At 40.1% G+C, this 12,429-nt stretch overlaps 1 protein-coding gene across 4 annotated transcripts in view; it reads right to left on the bottom strand.

Annotated features, from left to right (window-relative positions):
• MOB2 (MOB kinase activator 2) overlaps positions 1-12,429 on the bottom strand; it is a 106,187-nt gene that overhangs the window by 9,338 nt on the left and 84,420 nt on the right. For 3 of the 4 annotated variants that reach the window (XM_035121672.2, XM_035121663.2, XM_035121654.2), the window contains exons 2-3: positions 1,827-1,987; positions 499-592 (exon numbers count right to left, since the gene is read on the bottom strand). In XM_035121672.2, coding sequence (XP_034977563.1) covers positions 499-592; positions 1,827-1,987 — 255 coding nt within the window. Of the gene's footprint in view, positions 1-498; positions 593-1,826; positions 1,988-3,516; positions 3,585-12,429 lie in introns of those variants that run through there. The other variant, XM_060276356.1, reaches the window with a different exon arrangement.

Below are 12,429 nucleotides of genomic sequence, written 5' to 3'. Positions count from 1 at the left end.
AGAATGGCTGGGTGCCCAGCCATCATTCCTGAGGTTAAGAAAGTCCCCCCAGGCTAGCAGCTCAAAAGTGGCCTTTTGTACTTCCATGTTGTGGTTTTTTTTTGGGGGGGGGGGTTAGAGCTTTGAATAATGCAGAACTCAGTTCCAGAACCATAGAACTGTAGGCCATGGAGAAAACTGCAAGTGTGGATTATTTTTTAGGGTGGTGGGTAAGGGCCCAAACAAAACACATGCCAGATGCAGCAAATCGTTCTGTTATTTCTTCTAAAATTGTTATTTCAAAAAACAATAACACTGAGAGTGAATATTTGATTCAAATTTGGACTTTTCTCTTCTTCCTTACATCTAATCCTTTAACAATTGTTTGGTCATCCTTTTAGCATGCACTAAGCACTTTTGCAGTCAAGTCTGAAAGCTTTCCACCTCTCACCATCCCTCACACTGTAGCAGAAAAGCCCAAGCCATCACCATACTATCACAAATGAAGACATCACTTACGTATTGCACACTGCCATGGTCTGACATGTATCTCCCGTACAAAATTCAGAGATTGTACTATATTGTAAATTGATATGGTGGAAAAAGGTTGTTGCTGAAAGAGAAAAAGACACCAAGGTGTTTCCATTACTCATTTGAACTTTTAGTTGCAGAAAGAAAGGAGCTGTTTAGGGAAGTTTTTAATCTGTGATATTTTAATGTATTTTAATCTTTGTTGGAAGCCGCCCAGAGTGGTGGGGGAAACTCAGCCAGATGGGCAGGGTATAAATAAATAAATAATAATAATTACACTAGATTTGGTGGTTCGCTTGAACATTTTCACAATTAGCCCAACAACAATCACTAAATTTCCCCTCGCTTGGTGTGTGCAATCCATGGCGTAGCAACCCTTTCCAGTACCTGGGACAGAGCTTTTTTTTTTTTAGGAGACCACCCAAGGTGTTGAGCTTTTTTGGGGGGAACAGCTGCAAAACTTGATTAGCTGGCATTTTGAGGGACAGACAGCTGTTCTGCCGCTCACCAGATCCCCTGCCGCCCTGCTGCCCCCAGCCCCATGATGCCCTGCAATGAAGATCATTGGCTGTCTTTGGACCAGTCACACATTCTCAGCCAACCTACATCACAGGGCTATTTGCAAGGGTAAAATAGGTGGGGGAGAACTTTAACCCTAAGCTATTTAGAGAATACAAATGAAAATAAAATAAGCCTATAGAAACATACATATCAAAATCCATTATTTTCCCCAAGGCCTTTTTTGTTATTTCTTTGCATGCATTTCAAAAATGGCAGTGGAGAGCACTAATCAGAAGCACTACTTAAATTATCCACAGGCAGCACAACAACTGGAGTAAGCAGGTCTCATTAGCACACTTTTCAATGTATGCCTAGAGGGTCATGCACACCAAGACCAGCCTGAATGGTTCAGAGGAGGTTGCACATGTTTCCATGCGTGAAGGAACACAGATGTCACCATCTAAGGCAGGGGCCTAAAATGCCCTAGCACTTTGTATCTTCTCACATTGACCAGAATTTTTTTTCAGTCATCCAGGCTTGTATTTCAGCACTCAGGATTTCTAGTTACAATAAGGGTACAATCATCAGCTTTTAGAAACGTATTCCATAGCAAACTGAAGGTCTCGTGCAAATGTCAAAGTGAAAGGAGAAACTTTTCACCTTGCTGAACTCATTTGTTTTGCAAAGTGGAAGAGTTGTTATCCAAATGCAACATCCTCTGCCTATTACAATTCCTTTAAAAAAATCAGAAAACCTACTAGCATGAAAACTATCTAGCAGGAATATTCAGTTGTTATAAATATCATGGTACTTACTGTTGCTAGCTAGCCACTCATTAAGGTCTATTTCCCGTGGTAACATGACTAACTCTTTGAATTCAAAGTCAGTAATCCTTGACTTCGTGTATTCCGGCTCTAGGTAGAGTTTCTTTTCTTCCGGTGCTGGCTTTTTACCATTTGGTTTTCCCTTGGATTTCCTGCAAAAGGAAAAGGAAACAATGCCTTGAATTACAAGCTGAGGTGTAGGTTATATAAACTCATCTCCCATCTTTTGTAATAACTTTCTCTTTCATATTGCATATTCCAATTTCCTTTATTAACAAAGGAAACCTGCTGTTAGAATCCGTGCAAGAAGGAGACCAATGGTAACCAAAGGAAAAGGCATACTGCTCCAGGATAGTTGCTCATGGCCTGAAAATGCTATTGCACCCTGCCCTTTTCCTGGTAAAGAAATAATGAAAACTGGGTTCATGCCCAAGCTGATTTAAGCCTCCCTCTACCAGGTGATCGATTAATGCTGCCTTCTGTACCAGAGGTGTCCACTTTAGAAGATTGCTGCTTTAAATATTTAAAACTGTACATGAATCCAATGAATCACAAAGGAAGCATTCTGAGCTGTTATGGGAAAATGTAGGATGAGAAATGTTATAAGCTGTTGTGAAAAAAAAATAATTAAGGTAAACTCAGGGTGGGTCCTTTGGACATCAACACCCGCACTGCAATCTTGGTATCTGTTTATTCATATATATTTTTATATTCTACACAAAAAACATTTTGTGCGTGCACACACACACACACACACACATTCTCTCTCTCTCTCTCTCTTTTTCAAGTAAGGCTAACACAGAAGGGGTGAGAAGTTGAAACTAAAGAGTATGTTACTCCAGATACTCATTTTATTCTACTGAACATTTTTACAGTATTTTGCATTATTTGCATCCAATGAAGCATGCTTCTGCCTACTAAACTTCATGGCCTTGATTTATTACATTTGGCGTCCAACCTTCCTTAGGGGAGCTTAAAGGGGGTCTACACAAGTTTCCTATGTGTTCTTCCATCTAGCCCCTGATTTAGAGACCATGCCTGGCCTGGGCTCTCTGCCTCTGGGCCTCATTCAAGCTGAGTCATGCCTCAAAATACCAGCTATTGCTCAGTCCAAAGGAGCATAAAGAGAGAAGAGTCTTGCACCCGTGGAAAACACTGTTTAAATCTTTCTTTCTCAAAGTGGTCCAACTGTAAACATTCCACTTGACCTCTTCCTCCTCCAGGAATGCCAAGCTCCAATCATGGAACCAGTTTATCTTAACAGTAAACAGCATAAATCCAGTTCAAACTATGCACTTTGCCTCAAGGTAGCCAAGAAAGCACAACATGATGAGCCTGCCTCGTTCCAAAGGAAAATCTACACTAGTAACCCCCTGAATGCTGTGGACAAGCTGGCCAGGTTCTGTGCAGCATGCCTTTAATTCTTCTGTTCTTCTCTAGACAAAGTTGTGCGTGTAGAAAATAACAAGGTTTGGGGCAGGGGCAGCATTTAGGAGAGCCAATTCAAAACCTTTGACTACCATAATTGAAATTATTTTAAAAACAGAGCAAGGAGAAGCACGAGAATCCTGAGCACAATAGCCTTAGAAGAGGTTACACGAAATATATGCTAGTTGCTGCTCAAAGTGGAAAGTGTGATACCACCACCACCTGAAAAATATTGTTTAATACTTCCTGTTACCTTTCATGCATTTATTTAGGCTGGAAAGCTGCTCCCGTGTCAAAGAAGAGATGGAGAAATTATGCCGAGCCCATTTGGGAGGCAAGGAAGGAAAGGAAAGCTGTGCTTTTGTTGTCCATTCAGTGTAGTGAGCGGGCATCTACTTGTGCAAAGGGTCTTTTTCTTTCCTTGTGTGTCCCCAATATCTGCTTTAGGGAATTGGGACAACCTCTGGAGCAATTTTTAGAGGTGTGAGGGCAGTTGCAGAAGGGAGACAAGAAACTGGAAGTCCTATTGATCCAGTGCTGTGTGATGATACACCCAACCCCACTCCCACCTATCACAGATACACCCGACCCCACCCCCACCTACCTTCCCTTTTCTTCCCAATGTCTCAACAAATGAAACTGATTTGTAAAAACGTTATGAGAGACATTGCACATATTTTTGTAAATCAAGAAGATCTTTAATAAGAAAGAAAAGAAGAAAGAAGGAAGGAAGCTCAGTGGTAGTAATTTGTGCACAGAGGGGAAAGAACTTCAATATAGTTTTATTTCTCCTTGTTTTTATTTTAAAGCCCTTCTTTGTATCCTTGCATATCTACCCTCTTGCCTGCTTACTTTACCTGCTTTTTAGCATCTGGATAGGCTACTGACCCCTTCATTCTCCACAAACACCACTTTCCATGCTCTATACCGCTGGAGTACCCTGCAAGGAAATACACAGCGCGCTAATCCTATTCACCCAATTCAAGACTTTCAAACCATTGATTTTGGAGCTTCCTTAAGGGCTGAAAATCTTGTTCATGGTGCATGCCTGTGATCAGATTTTTCCTGTCACCCAACATTTTTAATTTTGGGTAGTACTTCTGGAGGGGGACATGTTGTGCTTCTCCTGAGATAGTTTGTCCACCTTTGGCCTCCATCCTGCATTAAGCTCTCACCTGTGGCTCCTAGAAGCTGTCAGCATGTGACAATGGTCACACTCCAGGAAATAGATTCGACTGGCCAGGTGAGGGTAGCTGATGGCTCTCTAACCCTCAGTGAGTTAGGGATTTGCCCCTGCATGCAAGGACACATCCCAATGGATTGAGTGGATGAGACCAATAGAGGGTCCAATGGTCAAGAAGGCAAGACAGATGGATGCCAGCAACATCTACTTTTCCATTCTTTTGAATCTTGATAACATACATACACTTATTTCTAATGTGTTGGGCAGGAGAAACAAGGTATCCTTCAATACGATTATTCACAAGTCACTCTGTCATGGCTATACATGCCTTTATATCTGAGTCTCACCAAACTGCGGGAGGCAGTGCAAAACAGGAGTGCCTGACATGCTCTGGTCCATGGGGTCACGAAGAGTCGGACACGACTAAACGACAACATTCCTTCAGTTCCTGGCTAATCTGAAATGCCTCTACTAGATATACACAAGCTTGGACATAAAGAAACAAATGAAAAGCCCACTTCATGATGCTCAAATGTCAGTGAATATCCAGCTTGAGAAATGCAAGCTTTTTTCCCCTTTGTTGCTAAAAGTCAAATCACATCTCCTTGCAGTCTCTGAGGAAATAAACCTCAGCTATGTTAGTCAGTGAAAACACGACTGCAAACCAATTCTTCAGGCGGCTCTTCAAGCAAAGGTTACTTAAAAACCCAAACCACAGTTGATGCAAATGTCACAGGCACAAATCACCCTACAGAGTAAAAGGGAAAGAGAAGGGCAGAGAAGAATGCCAGACAAATGGAGTGTGTACTGAGGTCATTGTGTGAAATCTTATGCTTGCTCAAGTTTTTGCTGCTTCTAGCCAACCTTTTACACACACATACCGCTTTATATTCAGCTGGGAGAAAGAAATCTCTCTGTAGCTGGAATAATATAAAACACAATTACTGTAATGTACTGTACTGTAATGTGCAAACTGCTTTCTATCAGCCCAAGTGATAACATTTTTGTACTCAGCAGCCCACAAAATGCTATTGCAATGAAAGCTCGACTGCAAACCCACCACTGATCTCTGGGTTTGGCAAGCTACTTGCCTGGACCAAACTGTTACTTGCCTGCAGGCAAGTGGCTAATTTCACTTGCCTTGTTACTTGTTACTCTCCTTGTTACTGATCCTGATAGATAGTGATATCCCCGCAAGTCTCAGTTCTGATGAAGGATGGTCAAACCCTTTTACAATGTGTCTATTCCATCCCATTTCTACATTTTTCCATGACTTTAAAAATGCATTTGAAAATTCACATTTTAATACCATTAAACAGTTACAGTGGTGCCTCGACTTACAAATTTAATCCGTTCTGAAGGCACCTTCGTAAGTCGAAAAATTCATAAGTCGAAAAACGCCATTGGAAACGTGATTTCCCATAGGAATGCATTGAAAATGGAAAAATTCGTAAGTCGAAGCAACCCTATCTAAAAATTCGTAAGTCGAAAAATCCCTATCTAAAACTGCCACGGGTTTTTTCCAGATTCGTAAGCGCACGGCCATTACCCCCATTCATAAGTCGAAAAATTTGGTTGTCAAGTTGTTTGTAAGTCGAGGTACCACTGTATAATTCATTTTCAAAACCTGAATTCTCTCTCTTAAAATGCCTCATCACCACGCTCCCCCCTCCACCACTACTTAGTTGAATATTGGTAAACATAATCAAGTTTCTTACTTTAAGCTCCGTCAGCCAGCTTCGGAACACAGCTTGTGAAGTTTCACAAAGAGAAAATTATTATTTGGCATTTTGTACTAACACCCAAGAATCAAAGGACAAAGAAACACAGATACTGTGAAATGTTTATGCATGTCTAAGCAGATCTTTAAAATTTATAATACATTATGCACCTTATTTTATACTGCACTGAAACAGTAAAGGAAGGATTCGGTATCCATTTTCATGTATTTGAAATAAAAGCCCCCCCCCCTATTTTCTACACGTCTTCCCTTCACATGTCCAAAGACAAAGGATCAGGTGAGAAGATGCCCTATTCAAGCAATAAAAGGGCTTGAGAATACTTAAGATATATAAACTGAGCCATTTAAACTCATATGCACCCCAGCGTGTTGTACAGAAATCAAAACGCTGAACTAAAGAAAACATCAATTACCAAAAGATAACTCCCAGGTAAATATTTCTGGAATTATAATCAATTTAAGTTTCTGCAATGTGTATCAACAACTAGAAACAGCACCCAAAATGGACAGCAACAACTGTTATGAACACTACAGATATAAATAAAAATAAATTAGAAATATTTGATCTAAGCATCACTACAGCTGAAAGTTATTGAAATGTTTTTCTTTTTAAAAGCAACTTGTTCCCTATATATACACTACACATGCACACAAAATTTCTACCATTAGCCAAGGATTCCATGGATATATATAACAAAGACATTGACCTATCTGAGGTTAAAAAGAGTTTCACAAGCCTAGTCACATAAATCACAACCTTGTTAAAGTCCAAATAAGTGACAATGAAGTGTTATAGGTTCTGTTCCCATTTATTATCACATCTAGGACTGCCAGATGTCCTTTATTCTCCTCCGAGATATTCTTTATCTCAGAGAGTTGCAGCTGCATACAAAGCATAATGAATTACCCCTGTTTGACATGCCATACCTCCAAACTGCCTCTTGTTTTTTTAAACTTTGGATTTGTCACCCCTTGGAATGCATGCAAATATCAAACTACAGCCTAAGCTATTTCCCTGGAAACACATCTGAGAATGTCAAATGGCAGTTCCATGCCAAGCACCTCATGTTGACTCTCCCTTTCTTTTCATTTTGTCAGCCCTGAGGATCAGAAACATTTCAAACCAAATAACACGTTAACAATGTTCCTCAAAACAAACTGTCTATACTCACAATACTAACAACGTACACTGTATGCGTTCACTCCCTTATCAGAAAATGGATGAAACAGTAGAAGACAATATTAACCCCTTTCTAAAATCAGATTTGACCCTGTGGAAGAAACAGAAACTGAAACAGAAACTGAAACAGAATACGTTACCATAACGTATATAAGATAGTTACATATATAAAGGCAGTTAAAACAATTTGATTCCCCTTTAGTTCCAATAGGTTTAGTTAAAACCTTTTGATTCCCCTTTAGTTCCAATAACTCAAAAGTCTTCCTTCACACAGCAGCCAAATCAGGCTCACTTGCTAAGTGGGATTATATAAACTCAAATACTTCTACACTAATCAAAGCCCCTTATAGCTCCAGAAACAATTTTTATATTGGGAGATAACCCCAAATTAAACTTTTTCTAAATCAGCCAAATATATAGGGACATAGCTTAAATAGTTTAAAGCAACTACTCAATTTGATCAACCCACTGAGAAAGGAAATGATCTCCCAACTATATAAAATTATCACATAATTGGTTACCCTTCCTCTCACCATAGCTGCCAAGTTTTCCCTTTTCTCACGAGGAAGCCTATTCAGCATAAGGGAAAATCCCTTAAAATAAGGGATAACCTGGCAGCTATGCCTCTCACTCCACAAGACTAAAATGTGGGAAAGATTTTGGGGGAAAGTTTTTGGAGAAGAATTACACTATATACAGTTAGCATCATAGAAAACACTGACACAGCAGAAGAGAGAAAGCATATCTATTCAGGACATTAGAATGAAGTACTCTTAGTAGCATAAGGTATTTTTCCCCAATACAGTCAACCCCAATAGCCTCCCAAGGAGAAAAACTGGCTTCAATGTCAGCCAATGGACAATTATGCAAGCAGTGAGACAATATTTAATCACATCTTGTAGGCCCAAACTTTATTTGAATTCCTTGATGTTCTATGCCAGGCATCCCCAAACTGTGGCCCTCCAGATGTTTTGGCCTACAACTCCCATAATCCCTAGCTAACAGGATCAGTAGTCGGGGAAGATGGGAATTGTAGTCCAAAACATCTGGAGAGCCGAAGTCTGGGGATACCTGTTCTATGCTTTACTGTGAATAGAACTTTCTTTTTAAAGGAATCCGCTCCAAAAGGAATCCACTCCAAAAGAAAAGAAACATGATACATGTTTCTAGTTTTACAAGTTCTTTTGATGTAGATAATTTAGTGATCTCACACCTTGAGGCCCCAAACAAGCTCTATCAACCCCCTTCCCATATGAAACATTGAACAAGTAGTGTTGGGTTTTGTTGAGTAGAATTAACCACATTTCCAAGCTAACCAGGTTTTGGCCCATGGTATGTCATGGTTGTGTATTGAGAAATACACAACCACAGACAAACCCCAGTGTTGTACAAGACACCATGTGGCGGGTGTGCATGCATGCTCCAAACAGGCTGAAGTACAGTCATACCTCGGTTTAAGTACGCTTCGGTTTGAGTACTTTCAAGTTTAAATACTTCGCGGACCCGCCTGGAATGGATTAATCCACTTTCCATTACTTTCAATGGGAAAGTTCGCTTCAGGTTAAGTACGCTTCAGGTTAAGTACAGCCTTCTGGAACCAATTGTGTACTTAAACCGAGGTACCACTGTATTAGGTTCTCTCAGACTTGCCAGCTGGTTAAAGCTTGTGTCAGCTTCAGGGGCAATAATGTTCCTTATCAAGCAATGTTGTTCAGTGCAAAAATGCAACAAAATGTGTATGTTTACATATTCAAATCTGGTGCCTAACTAGATGCTCTGGAACAAAGAGGACATGTTTCTTCAGAAACTGTTCCAGTGAGTCTGTAGAACTTACTAGAACAAGTCAATATAGACTATTCTGACACTCAAAGTGACACTCCTCTCCTAAGTCACAGGCAACAGCTATGGGCTATTCAGAGCTAAGTGAACAGTGTCACTGCTCTTGCTTGCTCTTGACCCAACCAAGAGTCTGCTTTCGTTTCTTAGGCCCTACACAAAAATTCCATTGTTATCATTATCAGGCATTCGAAAGTGGTTTACCATAACGTATATAAGATAGTTACATATATAAAGGCAGTTAAAACAATTTGCATATATAAAAACAATTATAAATATAAAAACAGTTAAAAACAGCAACTGTAGCTGGGGCTCTAGCAAGAAGAGAAACCCCAGACTATTAACCTGCTCCTTCAGGCAATTGAGCAGTTATCTAGACTCTGGATCCAGCCACAACACCTCTGTCTTGTCAGTTTATTGGTCCTCATCACATCATATCAGGGATGCAATAGTACCCTATGGTGCGGCATGCCACAGCACAACTGTGGAAACAATCATTCAATGCTATTCTTTGAAACAGACACTGAAGATGAAACTGGAACCACTACAAAACAGTGTTCCAAATACTCATCTCATAGAGCTGACGCAGGAAGATACCACGGTCATTGGTATCAAAAGCCACTGGTGTATCAAGTAAAAATAACTGAGATCTGTACTTGAATTGAAGCTCTTCTGATGAAGGATAGTAATAGCCCATAGTAGGGCCTGTTTTGTCTGCTACTGTTTTGGGACATAGATGGTGGAAGAAATGTCTGTTACATAACAGGGAGACTATAGCAATTAAAGAGAGAAGGACAGAGGGAGTATGACCCTTTATATAGCACTTGGCATGTCCAAATCCATTATTCAGGCACTACACAGAACCTACACAGTTCTACAAGCATCTCTAAAGCATGTAGGATTTTAATGACCACTTAAAGCTAGTAGCGTCCATGCCTATATAAGGTAATGCTAAGAGTTCCTGTTATGGGATATATCAGGCATCCCCAAACTTCGGCCCTCCAGATGTTTTGGACTACAATTCCCATCTTCCCTGACCACTGGTCCTGTTAGCTAGGGATCATGGGAGTTGTAGGCCAAAACATCTTGGGGGCCGCAGTTTGGGGATGCCTGGGATATATCATTTTGTGGGATGCTTGTGAATGGGGTAGTCAATCCTCTACTTCCAGTGTAGGATGGGAAAAACAGAAAGGTAAAGCTCAACACAGAATAGTAGACAATCTAGATTGCATCTCTCAAAAACCTGAAAGCAAGTTATCTCCTCCAACATATCTGAGATGAGAGAAATCTGGGGTTAGCAGTACACAGTGTAAACCCTACCCAGCAGAATGCATGGCTAAAACAAAGCAGTGGATCAATAATGCCTGTGGGGTCTCAGAACTGGAATAGCTGCAGAAGTCAAGAACAAAAGAGGGAGAAGGACAGAGCATGTGACTTCAGGTATGCAATTCCCCCCCCCCATAATGTACGAAGCAATGTTCAACATAAATTAGATTAGGTTACAGGTAGGTAGCCGTGTTGGTCTGGATCGAAGTAAAATAAAAAAATTCCTTCAGTAGCACCTTAAAGACCAACTAAGTTTTTATTTTGGTATGAGCTTTCGTGTGCATGCACACTTCTTCAGATACCTGAAGAATATAGAATACCTGAAGATATCTATTATAAATTAGATTAGTCAGCAAGCATTGCCAACAATTTAACAAAATATTAGTTACTTTTGTAAAGTTGAATAAGCTGTTAATCAGAGAGCCACAGCTTCAGATTTAGCTAGTTGTTTTATACAGTGCTGAAAATTCAACACATGCACCTCAGCTCCCTGTCTCTCTTGTTCCAGAGTCAACAGGTTCTCCGCCTTCTCAGTCAACCTAGAATACATGTGCAATTTCCTACAGCTCTTTCCCACCAGTTACTGCTTCTGAATCAACAACGTACTCTGTCCTTTTTCTAGGCTTCTCTATTCAGCACTTTTCTCAACATGGGGGCTTGCATGTTTCATATAATCACTGTAATTGATTGGCCAGGGTCAGGTGGGGTTGCAAGCTCCTTAGCTCAAGATATGAGCTCAACCCAGATGTTTGCCTGCATTTGTAGGGAGAAGGGGTGGGGGCAGAGAGACAGGTAATCCCTACCTGCAGCATGGCCAGGCATATCTTCCTTATTAGACCTTTGCATGATTAACGTGAAGGTTTATACATACTTTCTAAGTGCTTTGCATATAGCACACAGAGAACCTAGTGCTTCGTACTAAACACATGAATGTCTAAAATAAGGAGCACAGGGAGCTGCGAGCAAGGGGCTTGTATGGCTTCCCTGTTTTGTGTCTATGTTAAACCCAAACTTGTTCATCCAAATTCAGGATGGTGAATCCCATTAAATGGAACTCATATTTTTAGCCAAACTAAATTGCTTTAAAAATGTTTACATATTAAGGGGAAAGCATCATATTTAGGTCTACTTTGCTCTAAGCAGTATGAATTGATTTATACTTCAAATATAAATAACTTTAATGAGGCAGAAGGTAAAGATTTTGGCAAACACTTAAGTCTACCTGAGTATAACTTACTGGAATATCTCCCCCCCACCTCCTCAGTAGTGAGAGGGGACAAGATTATTCAAATAATGGGATAATGGGTCAAGAAAATTCAAGTTTAATACTCAAGGTAAAATGATACATTCATAGTTGACTTTTCTGCGTGTGTGTATCCAACCTGAATGCTTCAATTTGAGCCCAGGTATTTTGACAGATGGGGATCAAAAACCAAAAGGGACAGTGCAATGCTAGAAGGGAACACCAGTAGAACATGACCCAAATCCCATGAGAAACAGACATAAAGAGTCTTCCACAAACACTGCTTACGTATTAGCAAAACTTATTGTTATAAATCTTTGTCATTTTTTTAAAAAAGCGGTGTCCTCAAAAATCCAAATTCCCCATCACACATTAAATTTCATGCACCAGAATGTATATATTGGGATTTCATCTTCAATATTTTGGCAGGAAAAAATATTAGCAAGAATAAGTGTTTCCCTTATGAGAGCAGCTTTTAAGTGCTTTTTTATTGCAAGCTTTTGTATCTGGGAGGTATGAGCACATTGTAGAGGGTCTAGCTGCAAGGTAAAAGTATGGGAAAAACTATTCTTTTATTGTTGTGGTCAGTTGGTTGCAAAAGAGAAGGCATCCAAGGCCTTTATGAATAATGATTCCCCCAGAACCCCATTTTATAGC

This window comes from Zootoca vivipara, chromosome 1, assembly GCF_963506605.1.
Source record: "Zootoca vivipara chromosome 1, rZooViv1.1, whole genome shotgun sequence".
NCBI classification, from domain to species: Eukaryota; Metazoa; Chordata; class Lepidosauria; order Squamata; family Lacertidae; genus Zootoca; species Zootoca vivipara.
Note: the sequence above shows the minus strand (reverse complement) of the source record. Positions and strands in the feature narration are given on the sequence as shown.